We start from the raw sequence: 25,778 nt of genomic DNA, 5'->3' as shown, positions 1-25,778 counted from the left end.
TTATAACATGCAAATATAAACCACGTATTATTATTAAATGCAGTATAGATCTCACATACCATGTTTTTGCATCAGTTGAAGACAAATAATTCCCCCATTAAATGGAATGAATCTACAAGGAGCACCTTTATTTAAAATTAAAAGAATATTATATTGTGATATACAATCAAATGGATTTGATACAATGTCTTTGACCCCATACTTTGCTTCAGAAGGGATAAATAAAACATTGATATGCCCGTCAAAATAATGGACAAAGTATGCCTGCTGTCACAAACCCCCTGCTACACAGATACTCTTTAATCTCAACATATGTTGAAACCTCCATACCATGCCTCCGAGTGAAACATCAACCTATGAAATGCCTTCAACCTACGGTATAAAACTCCAAGCTATAGTGAATGTAGGTGCCCAACAAGGACGGAGTTGAGTTTCAGCCCCACGCTTCAGAAGCTCAAGATCAAAATCAGAATCTGTGAAACTTTAAATTACCTTTATAGTTTGGGGAAATTCTCCTATGTTCTTTTTCCCGAACAACTAAAATGTGATAAAGGGATTGGGCTTGAAAAGGGAGAAAAGGGAGATGAGGTGCTTCGTATTTCAAGTTTTGTATTGGGAAGCAAAAGTGGTCAAATTAGTTGTACTTGTCCTATCAGGGATTGTGATATACAAAAGAATAAGAAACGGTAAGAGATGTTCCTTTGTACAAATAAGAATTTTGAATTGGGTAATCGAAAGAGGTTAAAGCTCTGATTGGACTAGGAACAAAAGAATAGTAACAAATTTTGAATGAAGTTACTGGGCTAATCTAGATTTCAAAAGAAAATGTATACGAGCCAGCGAGAAAGGCTAAAATATGCAAGACTTGGGAGCAATAATATCTCTGTTATAGACATCGGCATCTATCAAATCCTTCATCACATTGTTCTTCATTTGTTTCCCGTACAGTCCTTTACATATCCGCAGAGCCCGAACCATGGCCTTTCTGTATGGGGTCAATCCTTTAATTATTTTTTTAATTTAATAAAAATTGTAATAATTGATTTTTTCTAACTTAAAAAAATTTATTAATAATAATTATTATTAAAATTATATATTTAAAATTATATATATATATTTTGTTTATAAATAGTATATAGAAAATAATATAATCAACCTAAATTATATTTTGTTTTGGAGAAAATAAGGGGTGGTTCAAAAAATATGGAATGGTTATATATTATGTTATATATATATATATATATATATATATATATATATATATATATATATGAGGATCTAATAAAATGTTGATAATTCTATAAAAAAAAAATATTTCAAATTTAAGATTACAATTATATGTAAGATTTAACAATATTATTAAGATGTTGAAATGCTAAGAAAATTTAAAAGTTTAACTATATAGATTAATATTCAAAATCAAAGTTCAAATAAATATTAATGTAGATATAAGGATTTCAACATATAACAACTTCCTTAATTCGATATGCTTTTGTCTTTACTTCTTCTTCAAATAAATATTAATATAGATATGAGGATTTCAATATATAGCAACTTCCTTAATTTGATTACCCTTGTCTTTACTTGTTCTTCTTATTTTTCCATTCGAGTGCTTCCATCCTCTTCTAAGTCTTCACATCTTAGCTCAAACCTCTTCCTTAACCATTGCCCTTGTCTTTACTTGCTCTTCTTATTTTTCCATTGCAATGCTTCCATCCTCATCTATGTCTTCATATTTTGTATCAAACATTATATTAGATAATGTCATAAATTATCTCTGAATTTGCATGGAACTTAGTCTTATTAGGCATCTAAATATTCATGTAGCATAATGTAAATTGTTGGATTTAAATGATAATTTAAATATATGAAATGGATAACCATCAAGCGTTTTACCTTGGACTGATTATATAATTTAAATGAGCAAATTTCAAATGTTCAACACTTTTTATTGAAACCTCCACAATTGAGTTTTTTCAAATTTTGGGTTTTTTTTCTTACGATAAATATATGAAAATTTTCAACATAATTATTTATTGAATGGTAATTTTTTAATCAAAACTTTATTAGTGAAGGGTTAATTTATTATGAGAACATCACTCTTGAAGGGCAAAATTTTTAATATAACGTTTCTTTACGGGAAGCATAAGGACCCAAAACGTCAAAAAAAAAAATTATGACGGGTAAAGAGAAATCCAAATTCCAACCCTGCATGGGTATTAGTAAGCCGTGTGTGAAGTTTTTTTCAATTGTGGCGTGGAATCAAGATTTGTGCGTAGCTCGAGTCAAAAGTCGAAAGTCGATACTTGTTTGGTTCAACTTCAATATTTATGTATGCCTGGTTTTACTGAGCATGGAAGGCCAATTGAATGGATTGTTCGATCCACAGAGACAGTTGTTCGTGACACCGTGTGTAGAGCTGACTATGGCGGCCACCGTGTGGAGTGGGTGGTCACTATTCTGAGTGGAGTACAATGAGTTCGATAGTGTTGTTTTTGATGATTTTTTTAGAGAGTCCATTTAGGTCAGCTAATATTTTTTATTTAGTAATTTTAGTAAGAAAAATTATTCGATAAAAGGAATGATTTTATTGATGGCTATGAATATGAGCTGCAGTTCATTCCACATGATTGAAGAGTTATTAGTTGATTATGAGTTGCAAGAATTTGTTGAAGATCTAGATGATGACTAAAGGGATCATGTAGGTAATATGGATTGAGAGTGCAACAAATATAGGAAAGATATATAGGGAATTAATAATTTTTATTTAAAGTTTTCTATTCAAAAAAATTTAAGAATATTCGATGATGGAAGTGAATTTGCTGAAAAAGTTAAAATGAATTGGCATCATTTTAGTTGTAACAAGGAGCAATATCTAATGTTCATGATCTAGAATAAGAAGAAGAAAAAAAGATTGGACCAACAAGTTGAAGAAATCTTTTTATCAATATATTGTAGTAAAGAAAGTGAAAATGAAATATTTTAGTAGAAAGAAGATTGGAGCAACAAGTTCAAGAGAAATTTTCATTAGGTCAAAATGAAATATTTGAATCATGTGTGTAAACCTAGCTAAGACTTAAACCAATAGTCAAATTAACATTTAAATTGTGATTAAAAAAATATTAGAAATAATCAAGAAAAAAAGGAAAATATTAAAAATAATCAATATAGGTAAATTATAGAGTATCAGTGTAAATCTCTACATAGTCTTAAGAGTCCACAAGTTCAGATAAATAATAAAGATAATCAATAAATTTCACTGTAGAAATTCCGACTCCATCCATGTATAAATTTCCGTGTTTGGGAATGAAATGTGAAACTCTGTTGGTGAGTCTTCATTTCTGTCACATTGAATAAAAATTATGCTCATACGGTTGAGATGCAATTAATCTCTCAACGGAACCCATCTGAGCAAGCGAATGCGAAATGTTGTTCTATCCTACCAACCTCTGGAGTTTAGAAGCCAAGAATACTTTGACATGTTTAAAATATAACCTCTAAGCGACATAAGCTCAGTATTCTTTGCTTCCTCATACAAAAAATTTGCTGAGCTGTCGAGACGGGTCCCTCTACAGCAAATCCAGATCGCTTATACTCTATGGTCATGTGACGGCCACGCTACGTTAGCACGCCACGGTACTATTTAATCGACGGCCTTCCGCTGTACAATCCAGATAGCGGAGTATCCATTGTTATCAGTTTAGAATTTGCGATTAAGCTGAGAAGAAGAGCATGATGTCAGCTATGGAATTAGAAGGCGGAGAACAACAGACGATGGACTACGAAGATCATGCACCCGCCCCTCTTTTGGATTCGCTAGAATTGAAGTTGTGGTCGTTCTACAGAGCCGCCATAGCTGAGTTCGTTGCTACGCTGCTTTTCCTCTACATTACACTCACAACTGTTGTTGAAAACAAAGCAACCAAAGGTGCCTGTGGCGGAGTGGGGCTGTTGGGAGAAGCCTCGGCTTTCGGAGGGATGATCTCCGTTCTCATATACTGCATATCGGCAATTTCAGGTATAAGAAGCCAAGCGTATCCGGCAGCCCTGATCATAATCTGATTCCATATATGTATTGAAGGCTAAGTTGAATCACATTAATCATCAAAGCGTGTGTGCAGGGGGTCACGTCAACCCGGCAGTCACATTTGCATTGTTTCTTGCCCGCAAGGTCTCTCTTCCTCGCTCCCTATTGTACATTATAGCTCAATGCCTGGGTGCCCTATGCGGAACTGCCCTTGTGAAGGGCATTCAGGGGAGTTTCTATGCCTCCACCGGAGGAGGATCGAACTCTGTATCTCTGGGTTATTCCAAGGAAACTGCCCTTCTTGCCGAGATGATTGGCACGTTCGTCTTGGTTTACACCGTCTTCTCTGCAGCAGACCCCAAGCGCAAAGCCCGCCACTCCCACATCCCTGTACATAACACAAATCATACTCTGCCACCCTTGAAACTCTTTCTCTATATATATGAACCTTGGTGTTATTAAACATTCATTCACTGATGGAAATTACTAATATGACTAAGTGGTTAATGCAGGTTTTGGCTCCGATTCCAATTGGGTTAGCGGTATTCTTGGTCCATTTGGCAACCATTCCCATCACAGGCACAGGCATCAACCCTGCCAGGAGCTTTGGGCCCGCTTTGATATACGGCCATCAAAAATCCTTGGATGACCTGGTAAGAATAATACCTATAATTCCCTGTTTGGAAGCATTGCATTTTACTGATCTAAATAACCTCAAAAAGGAGATTTGTATGGATAGAAATGGAATTTGATGGTGACTTGTCGTTTAATGGATTTTGAATGTGTGGCAGTGGATATTCTGGGTTGGTCCACTGATTGGAGCTGCGGTTGCCGCGGTGTCTCACCAGTACATTCTAACGGCGGGTCGTTTTGGCCTGAAAAACTCGGGGTCGCTGCGTGGCCACCTAACCACTGAAATCTAGAATGCAAACTTTACAGGACCCCTCTTTATTATATCCTGCAGTTCAATAAGTGAACGTTTGTATCGTAAGATCTCCAATATGGAGCTTTAGAAGAATATTAATATTAATAAATACCATGAATATAGTGCAGCCGTTGTTCATACCTTCCCTCTCGTAGATGTTGGTGTTGTTTACGGAAATAATTTAGTATTACTTTCTTTATATTAAGACAAATAATTATATTCAAACACACTCTCTACATATATAATCTACACATATTTCATTTCTACTTTGCATTTTTCTTTTTATATGAAATTTTAATTTAAAATTAATAAAAACTAAACTGCACATACACCAATTATTTACACGTTCATACATAAATTAAAAATATATTATTAACCAATCAATTTTATGGCCCCGAGTATAGTATTAAGGTTGTTGTGGGCAGCCATAAAGAACAGCGAGCTAAATACTATTACTTTAATATCGCTCGGAGCCGCTGGTAATTAGCGAGGAATGGTGTTGGGTCGGGGATTTGAATTTCTAGGCGTTTTCAAAAAAATGCTGCACTTTACTATTGGAAGAAAAATACGACTTATGGTCATCGTAATTTGTAACTCGAATTTCTTGGGAAAAAAATGTAACTGGAATATTTTCAAATTCGGAAGGAACGATTCGAATTTTAAATTTTTCATTAATAATTATTAAAAATCCGTGAAAATAAAATGCTCAAAAATTAAATGATAATGCATATGAACAAACGGAAAGAGCATTTAACATTTATGAACCATTTTTTTAGGTTCGACATGACAGATTTGATTCCTGAAAGGTAAGAGGAATCCTACGACATTATCATTGGTTTATCCAACACTTCATAGTCAAAAATGTCACATCAATGTTAACTGAATGTGTTAAGAACTAGTAATTGTCTTTGAAAGTGTAAAGATAAACTCACGAAATAAAAAAATTTGGAAAATCATAAGATAAAAGATTATTTGGATTTTTTTTTAGAAAATTCTAATACGAAGAGCAACCTACTACTTCAATGGTTGCTTATTTATTGATGGAATTTTGTTGTTGCGAATTTCATTATGCCTTGGAGTAAACTACGCATGTAAATAGCCAAATGACAAGAGGAGCTAAATTCTTTATGTCATTTTTTGAAGAAATTGCTGGTTTATATGTTGCCATATTGGGTAGGAAGGGTTGGACAAATTGTGAAGACAAAATGGATTAGTTTTCACAATGTTGCTTCCACCAGAATCCATAGGACACACCACGGAGTACAGAGAAAATTTTCACTTTTTTCAATGTACTAATTATGGCGAGCTGTCTTTACCTTTTGGAAGCCTTTCTTATGGGATTTTGCCAGTCTAATTTCTCTAAAATCCTGCAAGAATTTATAGAAATCACAAGTTTGATGGGTAACCCCTGCACAATCTAGAAATCACAAGTTTGATGGGTAACCCCTACACAATCTAAGTGCTCTAGGGGTTTTTTAGGGTGATGAATCCATATATACAATCAAAAAAGCAATTTAAATAACACAAATCTAGATTTCACCTCAAATTTTCGTGGCTGCCAAAAAATCCAAAAAATCACACTAAAAAAACTCTACAATTAAATGAAAATGTTTTATTTTGTATTTGTGATGTAATTATATATATATATATATATATATAGATATATAATTTTGATATATAAAATATAATTTTATATTACATTTTTCAATGTAATAATCCACAATTTTTTATTATGATATTATTTTAACAATTCTTATTTTTTATTATGATATTATTTTAACAATTCTTATTTTATATTTTATAGTTAGATGAGAAATTTTTATTTTCATATTATTTTTTATTAAAAATTATTAAAAAAAATCAAAATTTTATTAAAATAAAAATTGCAAATTTTATTTAATATATAAATAATGTGATTATATAAAAAATTGTAATAATTGATGATGATGATGATGATGATGATGATGATGATGATGATGATGATGATGATGATGATGATGATGATGATGATGATGATGATGATGATGATGATGATGATGATGATGATGATCGTCCACTGAGACCAAACTTTGGTCTATCAGACCTAAAGAAATGAATTATTTAGTTTGATTTAAGATTTTATTCCTATGCTCAAATAGCTTGAAGAGAAGCCTCCCGAGCCACTATAATTTTGACATCGTAAAAGGCTAGGAAGGTCAGTATTGCAACAAAGATTATGAAACTGACATCTAATGTGGTTGTACTCAGGGCACTCTAAGAGGAAGTGATTTTCATCCTCGATGTTCATATTCTCACACAGATGCCAGATCCTTTCCATCCATGGTGTTTTAGGAACTACCCAACGACCCGTTTCACTATGGAGCTCATGAGAGTTCGTTCTAATCTTGGTTATATTAATTTTCTTCTTTGAGCTAGTTAAAACAGAGAGATACTTTTGATCTTCTAGGGTGGGGTTGATGACCTCTTTATAATATCTTAATTTTCTTTTAGCTTTTAAATATTTCTCACACCACATTTTTTCTTTGAACTTAGAAATAACAATATTTTTAATGTTATTAATGTTTTGCAATGCAACATTCTCATCGATCTCCCAATGGTTTAACTAGGCCCTGGTGTCTTTATACCAACCTCGTTTGAGCCTTAGGTGGTTTTGGTTGGAATTTAAAGCTAGCTTAGGAATTCTTTGGTCTCCTATGTTATTAAGTTTGTGCTTGTACAACAGAAGCCTAGTTATAGCTAGGCTCTCGATAGGGGAAAGACCCACTTCTATAAGGAGAATAGGATAGGGTGTATTGCTTTTAATTTTGAGGTTATACGTTATAAAACACTTCTGGATTTGCTCAATATTTCTCCAGGATTCTCTAGAGATGTTGCAACCCCAAACCTCACATTCATTTAAGATAACAGGATTGACTAATGTTTCAAAGAGGAACTTTTTTGTATCCCACTTTATGAGGTTTGTCGTTTTACAATTATTTTCAAGACCAAAATAAGCTTTCCACCCCCCATTAATCCTTTTCTCAATGCTATAGTTCCAGTTGAGCTTGTGATGAATATCAATTCCTAGGTACTTGTAAGAAGACACTTCCTCCAAGTTACTATTGTCATACATAAAATTAGCGTAAGTGTCCTTCTTGGATTTGATAATCATAACTTTTGTTTTGTCAGTGTTAACAGTCATACCCATGGTAGAGTAGAAATCCTTAAGAAGTCTAAGTTGCTTATCAAGATCAGATGGGCACCTTGCGAGAAGAACAATATCATCAGCATAGAGAAGAAGGATGATGACTATCCCAGCTAAGATCATGCCAGCACAACCTGCTTCCTCTAAACAACCTTCTAGCTTGTCGATGTAAATGCCAAATAGGGTAGGGGAGAGGGGGCAACCTTGTTTAACTCCAATATTACACTTAATATCTTTCGACCACCCCTCATTTCTCTTTAACTTGGCAATTACATTCTCGTATAACCTTATAGCGGCAGCTCTCAACTCGAAAGGAACCTTTAGCTCTTCTAATCTATTCCATAGGTTGTTTCTAAGAACCGTATCGAAAGCCTTTCTAAAGTCCATAAAGCAACAAAACGGATTGGATTTATCATTGCGACATTCCTCCACAATGATCCTAAGCGTAATGAGGTGGTTCGTTGTTGAGTGTTGCCTTCTAAAACCCGCTTGGCCTTTAGCCCACTTACCTTCACTTTCAAGCCACATGCTCAACTTCTTTTCCAAAATAATACCATATAACTTGGCTAAGAGAGGGCTGATCATAATTGTCCGATAATTAGAGGGGTTATTTGTATCCCCACTTTTAAAAATAGGGATAATGAGGCTTTAAATCCATGGTTTAGGGAACCCTTGCTTGACCGCTTGATTGAAAAGCCTGTCGATGTGGGGGATGAGGACAGGACCTCCAATTTTTAATATTTCCGCTTACTAACCTTCAATGTCCTTAGCTTTCCCATTTTCCAGGCGTTTAACCCCAAAATCAATGTCTTCTAATGAGAAAAATTCTTTTGTTGTGAGCAGGGTTTCAAAGTTATCCATGACATTTGGAGATTCATAAAGCTTTTTAAGATAGGAATTCCAGTCGTGTAAAGCAATTTTATTATTATCTTTAGTTTTCCTAGTTAGAATCTACCTCAAGAATTTCTTAGGAGCTACCTTAGAGAGGTGTAAGAGATTCTCGTTTTTTATGAATATACTGTATTTTTTTCCTTTTAGTTAGGGCTTTGTATATTTTTATCTTGCCAATTTTAAGAGATTCATCAACAACTTCCTTAATTTCTCTCCTCGCACTTGTACAATCTTTGTCATATTGTGGGTTGGTTTTTCTATTTCTTTTATTACTTGAAACTTCGATTGAGAACTTGTTAATAGAATATGAGAGGGTAGTAGTAAAATTATGATAGAAGTCTTCTATATTGTCTATACTAGATAAAGGGAGCAAATTAGTTTTTAATTCATTTAGAAAGAGATCGTTTTTATTTCCATCAAAGATTAAGTTCTTTTGGCTATAAGGATTATCTTCTATTGGATCTCTATGCATGACAAAATTGAGAGTTATAAGTAAAGGGCTATGATCACAGTCAGGTTCGTGGTCGTTTAAGATGTCAAAATTTATTATTTCATTATATAAAGGGAGATTGGAAATAACATAGTCTACCACGCTAATACAAACCCCATGGATGCAAGTCATCTGGCTAGAATTGGGCCACTTCTTTAGACCGTTGCAAATTATGAGATCTTGAACACTACAGAGCTTGACTAGCTCTGACCCAAACAAATTCTCCCCAAGCTCTTCAGAGCTCCTTTTGTACCGGCTAGCCAAAGTAAGGTCTTCATCTAACCAAAGAGGATTAGGGTTGGAATGATTTCTTAGAAGAATAGCTTGGTTGCTTAAAGTTCGAGCATTAAAGTCACCCATTAAAAGGATATTACCTTCATTTCTTAGGCTAGAAATATCATTCTCTAAACCATTGTATAGACTATTTTTATCTAGATTCTTTTTCTTATAGAAGTTAGAATTGATGGGGCCAGAATAATGGATTGCTATGTAGTTTGTTTTATCATTAATGTTAATAAATTATAAATATATATTATTTGTATATATATTTAAATAACAATTTATTTTATTTTATTTTTTTATGATTTAATATTTTATTTTTATTAGTTAATACTAATAATTTATAAGCTTTTTATCACAATTGGCATCGAGATTTTAGTTGGCAGATATGATCAACAAATTTTCCATATGGTGCACTTAATTTTTATGATTTGATAGGAAAATTGATTGAGCTATTATTTATGGATGATAACGTGGACGATTGACATTAAATAATAATGTTGAATATTATTAATACTTTCAACGTTAATACCTTCAATCGTTTATTCGTTGGTCATAACTTGTCACCAGTCTCTTGCTCTGTGTCACTCAACTACTCTTTTATGTCTCTGAATTCTCCCAAGTGGTCGCACTATAATCTTGCTGTGTTATAATGTACCTATGTTCGAATCTTTCGACAGGGTTTTTAATGCATTTCTGATTTTTTATTTATTTATTGTAAAGGCATCTTTTTGGTTTTTATTATCGAGCTTCTTGTTGCCTTGCTGCATGGGCTTGCATACTTGAATGGAGGGAATTTGAAACCCAAAAACTATTTTTTAAAGAGTGATTTTGAGGCTACTGATCGGAGAGTTGTAGACATGGCAGAGAGACGGAACTTGGTTTGAGACATGGCAGAGTGCCAAAACTTGGTTTGAGTTGTACATGCATGCTCGCTCTGACCAATTATTAAAACATAGACCCTAGCCAATACATTCGAGGACGGTTGACTCGCCTCCATGCTAGGTGTTGCTGAAACCATGGCACAAAGGCGTTGTTGAACCCATGGCACAAAGGCGGAGGTTCGAGCCCTCGAGAGAAGCGTTGGAGAGGTGCAGGCACAAGCGAATAATACTCCTCTATCTCCAATTCAATTCATAGAAAAATCTTCCATTGTCTATGGAGACTGCACCTCTTGTTTATGATAACAGTCAATTCACATGGTCTCATACATACCAGCGCTGTCGCAGGCTCGCTTCTCTTCTCTCTGCTCACAATATCTCACGAGGGGATGTCGTAAGTATTGGAATCTTTCATATCAGAATATTCATTTTCAAACCCAGCAGAGCATAATAATATAGAACCTTAATCTTATTCACTCTCGTTGCTTATATTTATTTAGGTCTCTGTGGTGGCTCCCAATGTTCCTGCCATTTACGAAATGCATTTCGCAGTTCCAATTATTGTTCTTAACATCATCAACACACGTCTGTATGCTCGAACCATGGCCACTCAATTCAATCGTTGTGTTTACAGGTTACCAATTCGCGGCTCTCGTCACGGAAGCTCTACACGGAACCAACCACAAGCCCAGTCTGGTACTCATTACAATATAAATTACAATATAAACTATAAAATTAGCTTAAAGATAAGTTTAAAACATTTATCTATTAACATTCAATACCATTATGGTATCTGGATAAATAGACGAATAGAAACTGTGTCTAAAATCTTAATTCATAATTAAAATAAAAAATAAAAAATCAAACAATTTATTAAGGAAATTCTTTATGAAATAAAATTAAAGAAGTTTAAAACATTTATCTATTAACATTCAATACCATTATGGTATCTGGATAAATAGATGAATAGAAACTGTGTCTAAAATCTTAATTCATAATTAAAAAATAAAATAAAAAATCAAACAAGGAAATTCTTTATGAAATAAAATTAATATGTTTTGAGATCAAATCAATTTATTTATTACTGTAAATTTACAAACCAACACTAATTATATAAACAAATATTTTTTATTACAAAAATAAATTTATTAAGAAATAGTGGTAAAACCAAAATTATGTAGTAGACCAGCAATGGATAAATTCTAAATTCAAATTCAACGAAAATAACAAATGACAACTAATAAAATTCCAAAACATACACAAAAAATTCTGAAACTTATAAATTTCAGTTCACAAACTTATTTTACATTTATAGAAAACTATAACAAAAATTTATGTGAGACAAATATTCAATTTAATAAAAAAATTATCAAAGATTATAATGAATTTCTAAATCATCAACTCTTACAGCATTTTAAAAATAAATATATTATTCAATACCATTTAAAAATAAATAAATTTGTTTTCAAATTCCCAACAGAGCATTACTTATGACTCTGATACCGTGATTTATCCATAAACACCCTACAAAACACATGACACATAAAAAAAACTATAAAATTTACATCTCAAAAGCCACATCAATATTTGCATTGTTGTAGATTTCTTCGACTGTGAAGGCTGCTACGTATCGTATAAAACGAAAACATCTCATTTTTAAGTTTTATCTGAATAATACAACCGACACTTTGCTTCATTCTATGTTGTTTTTATAACTTCTGGGCTTTCAGAAGCTACATTGAAGATTTTATTTTTCAATTCTTTTTGTTGTACATAATCGCATATTAACGATGTAAACTAAGAAAAATTTGCTTACAACCTTTTCCATTAAACTTGGAATAAATTTTCACTTAAATATCACTGGAAAAATTATTTACCTTATACATCAACATATACATCACCATTTCCTTATTACAAGGAAACAAAAACCTAAAAACCTAAAATATAAATGACCTAATGGAATGCCAACTTCATCTTGTATGGTAAACAACTTGCTATGCTCTTTCAATTCAAAGTTTGTGAAGAAAATTCTCATCATTATAAATCATTTCCGTGCAATTTAGAATACACAAAACACAATGATACCTTCTATATGCTATAGTTTTTCTTGCTTTAACTAATGCAATTGGAATCATTTTTATAATTGTAAAAGGAAACCAGGCAAATTATTGGAATAGACAAGTCCACTCTATCTGGAAAACACATTCTTACAGGGCTCCCTTCATTGTCACTAAGAGGTGAGATATTTCCATTTGCATCTAGTAATATGGAATAAAGGGAATTAACAAAAGAAACCAATTAATTCAAGGGAATAAAGGGAATTACAAAAAGGGCCAACTAATTAATGAAACATCCACACATTTGCACAAGCATTTCTAAAATCCTTCAATATTTCTTGGGAACCCCTTGTTGGAAAGGCAGAGGAGACAAAACATGAATTCACACATAAAACACGAGTTGTCTCTCTTCTATTGATCACGCAAAACATGATGCTTACAATGAATCCGGTGAAGGGTATTTATCATTTTCCAACTAGCTACTTGCCTAAAATATCTTGACATGCAATCACATGCAACCACACACTAAAATTCGTCTATCACTTAACTCAACTTGACTCAACACTCAAACACTCAATCACTCAGTTAACTGACTCTCTAAGTTTAGCCAACTCCTCATGCGGGAGTAATTACTATTTCTAACACTCCCCCTTAATTACGACTGTATGACTCAACTATCACACAAACATGCCTACTGGTATATGTCTCAGCTAGGCTTACAATGACTCAAGAATTTTACAATTTTGCATTTTCTTTTTCTTTTCTTCCAGATTCTATATCCTCGAAATTGCTTCATTCTCTGTTGAACTTTCTTGTTGTAGGCTTTATTCACTTCTTGTTGCTGCAATTTTTCTTTGACTTGTCTTGAATTTGTGCTAAAACACAATCTGATCTTGTCTACTACACTTTCCTCTTCAAATATTCATTCAACCATGGACTATTGCCATAACATGGCATCTTCAAATTGTCTTCTTTGCTTTTCTTCTTGCACTTCATATTCCTGACTTTCTTTCTGCCATATTTCTTGATAGCAGAATTTTATCTCTTCTTGACTCCATTGCTGAAAAATGGTTTCAATGCATTCATCTTTTTCTTCAGAAACATCCATATCATTCTTTTCACTTCCATCATCAGGTACTGCTGTTTTTTTCCTGTAATTTGCACACTCAAGATCAATATTCACCATTTCATTCAATTCTTTTATTTCATCTGCTGCTTTAAGACTCGCTTCAATTTGTTCTATTGGTTTCTGAATCCATTCTTCAATGAGCTTCAAATCTGCATCAAATTTATTAACAACCTTGTTTTCAACTTTTTCGTCCATGCTATTTTGAACACCTGCATATTCAAAAACAATGTTAAAAACATCTTTATTATGCTCTTCAGTGAGAGCTTCCTACTCTACATCTGCCTTCTTTTCAACTGCATGGAGGTTGTCTTCCACTGTTATGCTGTTAGTGGATATTCTCATAAAAAACTCTTTAATCACTTTATCATGTTCTTGATCATCAACTGTTGCTAGATCACATACTACTTCATGAGCAGTTCCAACTGCTTCATATCTTGCTACTACAATGGCAGCTTCAATCTTCAACATTTCATCAAACATTGTTCTTACCATATTTCCACAATCAATCCCTGTTTCAAAAAAGAAACCACACATATCATCAACATAATATTCATCCACACTATGGTGGGATATCTGAGCATGCATGTGCTCATTATCAATTTCATTGACAATTTCAACTTCACCAAATCCATCAGCGGCGGCTGGATTCACCGATTCACACATAACTTTGAAGTCATCATCCACACGTGTCTCATCACAGTGGGATTCACCATCGTTTGTGTCATCCACGTTAGATTGGATTGCTGGAACATTTATATGCTCTTGCTCTGCTTCACATACAGAGGCTCCTACTTCTCTCTCTGCAATCTTTGTTGCATCTTCTTCATCCATATGCATGATTGCATAATGAGTTTCAATTTTATGGTTTTGACAACCATCATCCACTTTTGAGTGGAATTCTCCAAGCTCTGTTTTCCTCTCAGAGTCTTGCTCATCTATGCTCAGATCTGCAATTGATTTCTGTTCTTGTAACATAACCTGTTGTTGCATGTCACTCTCCCTTGCACCAAACTCTGCTTCCAGGAATTTCCATGCTTCCTTGGAAGTTGTAGCTTTTGCTACCCTGCACAAACACTTCTCATCCAATGCTTGTTTTATAAAATTCAATGCTAAAACATCACATACTGCATCATATGGGTTATTGGAATCGTACTCAATTAACTCTTTAACTCGAAGAAAAGTTAGCATCTTTATAACCCAATGATCAAAATATTCACTTGTAAACATAGGAGGTGGTAGCATATCAAAGCTACACCAATCACCCTCGATTTCTTCTTTGTCTTTTGCTAGACTTCTCAATTCCTCAGCTGCAGCCTGAACCTCTCTAACCATGGCAATAATCTCTGCCTCTTCTTTTCGATTCATTTTCTTAATATTCTTCAGTCACGCTTTACGACCCATGACTGCTGTCATTCCTTTTTTTATAGTTTTTTTTCTGATTTCATGAGGCAATCTTCCATATCGCCCCCAAAAAAAATATAATTTTCAATATGCGCCCCTGTAAGACACAATCTTCACCCAAAAACTGTCATAATTGATAAAAAACCAAATATGAAATTTTGCATATTCTGTGGCTAATAAAACCCTTTTCCTTTTTTTTTATTCTCTTAAGAAAATCTTTATCATAAATCTCTCCCAAAAAAAAAAAACTTAAAAAACACCAAAATTTCTTCACCATACACTTTTTAATAAAAAAAAATTATCACTCAACTTTCCACTCTTTATAAATAACTCACACTATATGAAATCCCTAAACACTATATGAAAAGTCTTACCACGTAACTCCCACAAAATATCGAGTCAACTCTCACCACGTGACTCCTTTTACACAGATTTTCGTGCCCTTTTTAATATGCTCCCTTTTTAATAAAGGAGTTTTCCACTCAACATATATAAACGAACCATGGGAAAGAAACTTTTCACCATATATATAAACTTTCATACCTTTTATGAAGAGTAACGTAGGTTGTGATGTGTTCGGAAAACATATTATCGCTTCCCACGGTAAGAAGACTCGCGTTAGTGCTCTAACGCGGTGAATGAAAGCTTGACCCGCGAACGAAAGCTTGACAATGACAACTTTGCCAATCGGCTAAAACAATCGTGACTATGGTTCGGCGCAGGGAAAAATACTTCCCACTTCTTGGTCTGAGTTATTACTCACACAGAGCAGTTCTGCAAGCAGCGGCTGCAGACTTTCTGGTTCATTAGATTATCTTGCTTGGATGGATGCAAACTGCGTTAATGGATGAAAACTAGAGTTTGCGTGCGGTTGACCTGTCAATACGGCCGCGGACTCCAATCGATCGACGGCTAGGGCTGCGGCCCAATCCCTCTCGTTGTGGTCGGTTGTGATGAATCAAAAGAATGATGGTGTTGCAGACTGTGACCGCAAATCTCCCGGATACACACATTTTTTTTCATTTTTTTTTTTTTCGGACAGCTTATTTCTCAACTGTGGTGGTGAAACTTTCGACCCTATTATCACTGGGGCTCTAGATCTGCTGCTACAGAATTTCTAGCTTTCTAGATTTTTTTGATTTGATCTCACTTTTGATCCCAATTGGTTGGAAACACAAAGGAAACAAAACATGAATTCACACATAAAACACGAACTCCCACTCTTCTATTGATCACACAAAACATGAGGCTTACAATAAACCCAATGAACGATTTTTATCCTTTTCCAACTAACTACTTGCCTAAAATATCTTGACATGCAATCACATGCAACCACACACTAAAAGTCATCTATCACTTAACTTGACTTGACTCAACACTCAATCACTCAGTTAACTGACTCTCTAAGTTTAGCCAACTCCTCATACAGGAGTAATTACTATTTCTAACACCCTTGACGGCACGCAAGACCATGGAAATCTCACCCACTTAACCCATGTGAGATTTGATGAGTGCATGATCTAAGTTGCAACACTCTGATTTTGCACCAACAAAATGATTTATATTCAGGCCTCCTAGCGTCCTATTTCTTGAACTTCGCTTACGACCTGTTAATCTTAAAAAAAAAAAATTTAAAAAGTTTTAAACATATTTCTTTTGAATAATTTGTACATTGAAAAACATAAACATATTTTTTTTGAATAATTGTACATTGCAAAACATAAAAAAATTGAAGGATTAATTACATACATATGATCACTACAACAAATTATCAATTCTTTCTATACCAAGCCAAAAATGGCTTTGCACTTTAACATCATTAACCAGAGTTCTTCCCCTGCCTTCAATGGGATCATGCATTCATCTCTCAGATCTCTGCAACTGTATCAATTTATATTACACACATAGTTCCCAGCATACACTATCTTACATCCCTCAAGTGAAGCTTCATCTAATGTGTGATTATCTGCATGGATCTTTGTTTGGTTAAATCGTGGGTATTAGTAAGCCGTGTGTGAAGTTTTTTTTCAATTGTGGCGTGGAATCAAGATTTTTGCGTAGCTCGAGTCAAGACCTAGGAGAACTGAACTCAATTAAGCGTGTGGAGACCGAGCCTTATGTGTCGGAGAAGTGAACTCAGTTAGGTGTGTCGAGACCGAGTCTTATGTGTGGAGAAGATTATGTCGATCATTGAGGCGCACAAATCCACGAGTACAAGGAGAGCCCGGTGTATTTGGAGGATTGTTCATTATAGATTATGAACGCTTCAATGCAAAGAACTCGCAAGGAAATAGAAGAATCCCTTGTTCGACCGTGACTGTTGAGCAGTGGATTAGTAATGGATCTGCTCGACGGTGAGAAGAGACCTGTGTTAGATATTAACATAAGGGTTAACCTCTGATTTGTGTGATCGATTGTCGTTGGAAGAGGCGTGGAGGAGCAGATAAGCTACCAGGAGAAGCAACCAACGTAGAGTGGCGTTGCTTTGTGCGACGCCTGTTGTGTTTGAGAGAAGTGTTTTGTGAGAGTTGACGGGATTTATTAAAAGGAATATCGGACCCTTGGCAGTTTGTTTTCGAGAGATCGAGCCCGTTGTGTGGAGAGCCCACTGTGTAGTAGAGCCTTGGAGGTAGGGCCGATCCGCTGAGTTGGATGGTGCAGGTGGGTCGTGTTGAAGGTCGATCCTTGTTTGGTTCAGCTTCAATATTTATGTATGCCTGGTTTACAAAGTGAGTGGTTGTTACTGAGCATGAAAGGCCAATTGAATGGATTGTTCGATCCACAGAGACTGTTGTTCGTGAGCACCGTGTGGGGAGCTGACTGTGGCGGCCACGTGTGGAGAGCCAAGTAGAAGGTCACTAGTTTGATCGGAGTACAATGAGTAGGATAATGTTCGATAGTGATTTTATTTTTTAAGAGAGTCCATTTGGAAGTATTTTTCGGTCAGCTAATAATTTTTTATTTTAGTATTTTTGAGTTACAAAAATTATGATCTAGTCGATGACCATGAATATCAGCCTTAGTTTATTCTACATTATTTTGCAATTGAAGAGTTTTTAGTTGATTAGGAGAAAATGTGTAACTAGTTGCAAGAATTTGTTGAAGATCCAGATGATGACCAAAGCGATGACCAAGGCAATATGGGATTGAGAGCCTAACAAATACATGGAGGACATAAAAGTGTTTTCAAGGGAGCCAACAATTCTTATCCAAAGCCTTCCATTGAAGAAGACTTAAGAATATTTGATGATGGAAGTGAATTCGCTGAAAAAGTTAAAATGAATTGGCATCATCTTAATTGTAACAAGGAGCAATATCCAATGTTCATGATCTAGAATAAGAAGAAGAAAAAAGAAGATTGGAGCAACAAGTTCAAGAAAAAATTTCATCAATATATTGTAGCAAAGAAAGTGAAAATGAAATATTTTAGTGAAAAGAAAATTGGAGCAACAAGTTCAAGAAAGCCTTTCATCAATATATTGTAGCAAAGAAAGTCAAAATGAAATTTTTGTGCCATATGTGTAAACCTAGCTAAGACTCAGACCAACAATCAAGTTACCATTTAGATTGTGATTGAAAGAAAGTGTTAGAAATAATCACGCTATGTACATTATAGAGTGTTAGTGTGATTTGACGTGGAAATAGTCTATAAGATTCCACAAGCTTAGGTAAGTAATAAAGATACTCAGTCGGTTTCACTGTAGAAATTCAAGCTCAATCCATGTATAAATTTCTGTGTTTGGGAATGAAATGTGAAACTCTCTTTGTGAGTCTTCTTTTCTGTCATATTAAATAAAAATTACGCTCATATGGTTGATATGCAATTAATCTCTCAACGGAACCCATCTGAGCAAGCGAATGCGAAATGTTGTTCTATCCTACCAACCTCTAGAGTTTAGAAGCCCAGAATACTTTGACAAAAGTTTAAAATATAACCTCTAAGCGACATATGCTCGGTATTCTTTGCTTCCTCATACAAAAATCCATTTTGGTTATTGACATAAACATCATATTTTGAAAATGGAATTACATAAACTTCAAGCTTAATCTTAATCAAACAAAATCATTATAAATTCACACCTAGTTCCATTTTGGTAATGGAATTACAAAAACTATGTGTGTAATGTTACAACGTTGCATATTCGCAATTGAATTGGAAAGTGCCATAGTATGGAAGGACTACTTTTTAAGGTTAAAAATGCCATCATTATATTTCTAACTATATTTGCTTAGAATAACATCACTTGTATGTTAGAAACTATGCTTTTTGTATTGTGAAATGTGAGGTGTTTTAAAACACTATACATCTTATGTCTAAAAATTCAAATGCCTTAGGATGTAATAGGGGAGATTCCCAGGATAAATGATCAACTTGAAATATCTTATTAAGATTCTCTTAAATTGAATTGAATTGACTTTTTGAACATGTGTTAAGCATATTTAATGAAGACAAAACTAAATCTAAGAGATCAAACATATATGCTTAGTAATATATTATTCATATAGTTTTAGATGTGTATATCTCTCTTTATATTAAATTCACAAAATTTTGAAATTAAATTTAGAAACCAAAGTGAAACCAAGTGCAATTAGTCAACCTTAAAGAAGTGCAATGGTGTGTTTGTGCAATATAAAATCCACCAAATTAATAATAGAGCACTAGGTTATCTCTTTAACTAAAAAGCATTAGTGTGTTGAGAGTATAATACAACATTTGTACTAAAAAGCAATGCTGATATTTTTTAAATATTTTTATAAACAATTTATAAATATTTAGTAATTGTTGGCTTATTGGGGATTGACCCAGGTTCATAAATGTTTTAGCCAAGCAAATCCTGAAACTATCGGCCTTTTTGGCAACAATCCGCGGAGCGTGGACTGAGGTCTCACCCGAGGTAGTATGGGAGGGTGTTGGAACCAGGTTTCCGCACCCTAGGGATGTCTTGATGAGGTCTGGAAAGTCGCGAATCAATCCTACGCGCTGCACTACTTCTGCATAGCTGTCTGTTCAGAGTAACTACCCTTGCACAGCTTGGAAGACGAGCACGAATTCAATTTACCTTTTCTGTGCTTAAAATTATTATAAATCTTGAATTAACTTACGAAGGCACAATACTTTCAGTTACCAATTAACATAAACAGACATGTGCGCAATCCTAAACCGTAAACAGATGCATAAACCAGAATACAGAATAGATATGCAATATTCCAAAACCAACTTATCTTTATTAATGCCTTTGTCCAGTTACAATCCACTTCCTGCCCTGCGCACACAATGCCCTGCGCACACAACTGCAGGGGTCCGCGCACACAGCTACGGACTCTACTAGGCCTCCGCGCACATAACTACAGAGCCTCTATCTCCTATTACAACCCAAAACTCGGACTTACAGACTTAGATCTACTACCGTATTCAGACACCCATATTACTTCTTACATCACCAAAAAGCTACTAACTACACTTAGAGCCTCACTCTATTTATACATTCCCATGGTCCGCAGACCATGGGTAGGCCGACACATTCTAGATTAAATTACAATATTTTAGGGCGGACTACCCTTAGACTTGACCCATTACAATTCGTGCTTTGCGCACTTCGCGGAGCCTTTACAATACCAATACCCAAAATTGTGGGCTTTGAGCCCCAAAACCGTTACGCGGGGGATCCGCTGCCCAACAGGCCCCCAACACAATCATTGTGACTCGTCCCGAGTCACTCGTCGGTGCGGCGAGACATGCTACCAAGGCTTCACGGTCCACCATCCCTGTGAGTGATGCACTATATTCTGCTGCTCCATCCTTGCCTCCTGGAACACTTCTTCAAGCTCTTGCTCCATTGCCTCTACTAATTCACTTAACCGATGATGCTCATTCTGCTCTGCTCGGTTAACACAAAGCAACCCCTCATAGGATTTTAGCTCTAGCTGAGATGCCAAAGGCGTGAACTCTTTGTGCAAGAGCAGCAAGCTTGCGATCTTTGGTCCAGTATACTCACTGTCTGCTGAAGCTTGTGTTGCATTTTTGCAAGAGAGATGTTGCTGTCTGCGAGGTCCCAATCTTCAAGTTTCACTGTGGGCATGCAGCCCAGGGACGCAAGTTTCAACAGAATAATGTCTTTTATCCCAAGCTGCACCATCTTTCCCTTATCTTTCATAGATCGCTTACCAGACCACAGGTTTTGCGGTGACATCCGGACTAGTCCTACTATCTGTCTAGGGATTTTTGGCACTTCTCCCACCGCTGACATTGGATTCGGCGTTGCAGCCTTGGTGGTGGACATTATGCTGTCCTGAAGGTCCTGCAACTCTTTTGGCAATGTCGCAACCATGGGGCTTACTCTCGAGTCGTCGAAGTTCGATGAGTTCATACCTATTGGATAGTGTAGTAACTTAAGTCTCAAGATGCCACAGTTTGTTTGATGGATGACCAGCTGTAATTTATAGACCTGATGAAATTCAAATTCGACTGTTCCCCCTTTTCTGGCTCATTAATGCAATATTGGCGGCAGATCATTTCAAATCCAGTTCTGACTTCATGTCTTAATTGCCCGCCATCCGCTCCTCGTTGCATTAAATTGACCATCTTGTCATGAACAGTGTCCTCAACGGCCACTTTCCAACCTATCTGTGCAGCAGCGCAGCCCCTTATGCACAACCGCGATTCCTGCGATAGACTCGCCCTACGCGGAACCCTGTTTCCGCGCAGCTTTCCTGCAGACTTGTTTAGAGTCCCGCGCCTTCTTTCAACTGCTTGGAGCACTGAGACTGTGCTTCGGGCGGTTAGTCAGATAGCCGGCCCACTCGTGTAGGGCTTCAGGTGACTGCCATTTACTCTTCCTGGGAAGGGCTCTCCATTAAGCTTGCCGAGCTGGACTGCACCTTCGTCTGTAACCTCTTTGACCACATATGGTCCCAACCAATGCATTCAGAGTTTTCCAGGGAATTTTTCAAACTTGCTATCATACAACAATACTAAATCATTTACTTTGAATGTGCGCAACTTGATATGGCAATCGTGCCAAGCTTTCTCACATTGTTTCTGTACCTGCTGATGGAATCCTGCCAGAAACCGTTCTTCCTCAAGTTCTTCCAGTTGCGCGAGCCTCTCTTCCAAGGCTTCGCAGTTTGCCATGCCTGTCATTGCTGCTATCCACAAACTGGGTACAATGTATTCCATTGGCATGACGACTTCCGTACCGTAGACTAACCTGAAAGGTGTCTGACCCGTCAATTTCTTGCATGTGGTTCGGTATGCCCATAGCACAGCAGGTATGTGCAAATCCCAATCGTTTCGCTGCGCGTTACATACTTTGGTCAACGTAGTCTCCAGAATCTTGTTGAATGCTTCTACTATCCCATTCACTTGCAGATGGTACGACGTACTTTGCTGATGATACACCTGGAATTCCTCAGTGAGTGCGCTGATAGTTTCATTTAGGAAGTGCGTTCCACGGTCACTCATTAGAATTTTCGAGCATCCAAACCATGTTAACACATTATCGAACAAAAATTTTGCAGTTGTAGCGACTGTGTAGTCCTTGACCGGCTATGCTTCTACCCATCGAGTCAAGTACTCTATTACGGTGATGATATAGCACGCACCCGTCTTCCCTTGAGGTGTGATGGGCCCCACAAAGTCTATCGCCCATTTTTCGAATGGTTGCAGCGTCATCTGTGGATTGAGTGGCATTTCATCCCTTCACGATGGTTTCCCAATTTGTTGACATACATCACAGGCCCAACAGTACGCTTTCGAATCTTGATGTAGAGTTGGCCACCATAGTCCGGCGCAAAAAATCTTTTGTGCTATCGCCCGTCCCGCATAATGTCCTCCTGTAGCCCCCCCATGTGCTTTTGTGAGGATCTGTCCTCATTCAAATTCAGGTACATATATTCGTAATATTTTGCCGTTTCCCATTTTGTAGAGGTGACCTGCGATAACAAAAAAGTCTACCGCGCGTACCACTAATTCTTTCTTCTGCTGAACTAAATATCCTTGCGGCACGGTCCCTATGGTTAAGAAATGGATTATATCCTCAAAGTGGCTGTCTGCAACGCGCACTGCATAGACCTGTGCATTGGGTAGTCCTTCCTCCAAATTTGTTGGCTCCTCACCGTTCTCAATTCACGATAGGTGATTTGGGCCTGCGTTTAAGCGTCCCAGCTTTACGATGACCTCGAAGTCATATTATTGAAATAGTAATAGCCATCTACAAATGCGCCCCGCCAACACAAGCTTGTTCACCAGGTATTTCAACGCGGAATGATCAGTATACATCTTGAAGTGCCCACTAAGTGGATAGTGGCGGTATTTCTGGAGCGCATATACCATCGGCAATCCCTCGCGTTCAGTAGTAGAGTAGTTTTTTTCGGCTTTGGACAACCGTCAACTTGTGAACGCAATTGGGTGATCAATGCCTTCCGTGCCTTCCTACGTGAGTACAACACCCAACGCGATACATGACGTATCAACATGTACATGAAATTCAATGTTTCATTTTGGGAAAACCAAAATAGGAGCGAATGCCATTTTTTCCTTGAGGATCTCCAGAATTTTCTTACATTCGTCATTCCAACAATATGTAGCATCTTTTTTCAATAACTGTTCCATTGGCACCGTGATTTGTGCATAGCTCTTAATAAACTTTCGATAGTAGCCAGTGTGCCCCAACGTGGTGCAGAGTTGTTTGACACTTCGTGGTGCTTCCAGATTGAGTATGACAGCAATCTTCGTAGGGTCCACCATCAGGCCTTGTCTGTAGACCACATGGCCGAGCAAATTTCCAAAGGGGACGAGGAAGGTGCACTTCTTAAGATTCAGCGCAATCTGGTGTCATCGGCAAGTATCCAACATCAACCGTAAGCTCGCTATATGTTTCTTGACTAGCCCAAATACAGTCCAATCATCGAAATAAACCTCCAAAAACTTGTGGATGAATTCCTTGAATGCAGCCACCACTACGCACGAAAATATCGCTGGCGCATTCTTCAACCCAAAGGGCATAACAGTGTACTGAAAACAACCCCATTCGGTCGTGAAGGTTGTCTTGCTCCTATCTTCCGGCACAATCTTGATCTGATGGTACCCTAAGAACCCATCCGTGAATGAGTAAGCTTCCTATCCGCCAACATTCTCCAATACTTCGTCTGTAAATGGTGTCGGGAATGGATCGTGAACACAGGCATCATTAAGTTTTCTGAGGTCCACGCAGATTCGAATTTCGCCCTTCTGTTTTTTCTCTTGCACTATCATAGGACTCACCCAGTCGGACTCTTCCACTGGTTCAATAATTCCTGCTGCAAGCATTTTTTCTAATTCTTTGCAGACCTTTTCCTTATACTTCGGATTCAAACGGTAAGGACGCTGCTTAACTGGCTTCACGTCCGGTTTCAGAGTTATCTTCATCATCCCTAGGTCGCCAAGGATCCCCTTTAACTCTGTGATTTTGGTCGAGAACAAGTCTTGATATTCACGAAGTAACTCGATGACCTTATCCACCATGGCATCATCCCAATAGTCCCCCAGCGTTGCGTACTTTGGCTCCGCATCTGTACCAATGTTTACCTATTTTGTTTTCAGTGGCGCAGTGATGTCGGGGTCCTCAATTGACAGTCCTCGGACTTCGCGTCTCCCTTCAGTTTCTGGAATATTAATATTTCGGGGGTCATCATCATCATCCTCCACTTGTACATTGTAACATTCTAGGGCATGGCTTAACTACGATGACCATACAGGGTGGACTAGCTCTTGTGGTATCTCTGAAAATGACAACTTTCACAGCATGCAGTGTATCCTCAACAGTATCCGCCCATGGGTCTTCAAATGAGAATGTTAACAAAAATCCTTCACACAAGATATCCCATTCGCTCGTACCATGTCGGAGTTTTGACTTGGTATACCAGTTTCTTGGGATGACATCTAGGTATGATAAAATAAGTGTACCCATTCCAGCTGGGTTTCTTCTCCATAGGCTTTGGTCGATTTTGTGAGGTGCGTGTGCAGGTCATCACATCCATCGTATTTCTCAGTTATTCGTAGTTTCGGCTTCCCAAACCTTAGCTACATTATCCTCCTGCAGCCGCGCCAGTTTTCAAAGTTTCCTTCATGTGTTCCCCACCAACAAGTAGGCATTGCGTGCAACACCCACTTTAATGCATTGAACCTCTGGTGCTCTGGTACTACACTCTCAAACTTGTTCAAGAATTCATCCACTGCTGTCAACCCATCATATGTCGGTAGATCTCGATCCTGAGCTATTACGCAATGCACTGATTTAGTCATCATATTACAGTTTAGCGTTGTCACTTTGCTCAACCGATTGTGCCAGTGTTCGTCTTCTTCATTTGAATCCGAAGGGTAGGAACCTGCGCACTCCCATGAGACCCTTCTATCTGCAGTTGGATTTAGCCAATCCTGGTCTCGCATAGTTATCTTGTAGATACAATCCAACTCGTCATCGCTTCCATCATCGCACACTGGTTCAGTGTAGTGCTCTCCTTTAGTTGGATCCAGT

The 25,778-nt window shown here is 36.7% G+C and overlaps 1 protein-coding gene across 1 annotated transcript; it reads left to right on the top strand.

Annotated features, from left to right (window-relative positions):
• Window positions 1-3,704: 3,704 nt before the first annotated feature.
• On the top strand, window positions 3,705-5,044 carry LOC149226594 (putative aquaporin PIP2-3). Its single transcript, XM_089375328.1, has 4 exons — window positions 3,705-4,018; window positions 4,122-4,417; window positions 4,540-4,680; window positions 4,819-5,044. Exons 1-4 carry the CDS (start codon window positions 3,733-3,735, stop codon window positions 4,948-4,950), a joined length of 855 nt encoding a protein of 284 aa, XP_089231454.1. The 5' UTR covers window positions 3,705-3,732; the 3' UTR covers window positions 4,951-5,044.
• Window positions 5,045-25,778: the final 20,734 nt, after the last annotated feature.

This window comes from Pinus tabuliformis, chromosome J (genome assembly GCF_031772625.1).
Source record: "Pinus tabuliformis cultivar Carrire ecotype Pingquan chromosome J, CPIR1, whole genome shotgun sequence".
In the NCBI taxonomy this organism is placed as follows: Eukaryota; Viridiplantae; Streptophyta; class Pinopsida; order Pinales; family Pinaceae; genus Pinus; species Pinus tabuliformis.
Note: the sequence above shows the minus strand (reverse complement) of the source record. Positions and strands in the feature narration are given on the sequence as shown.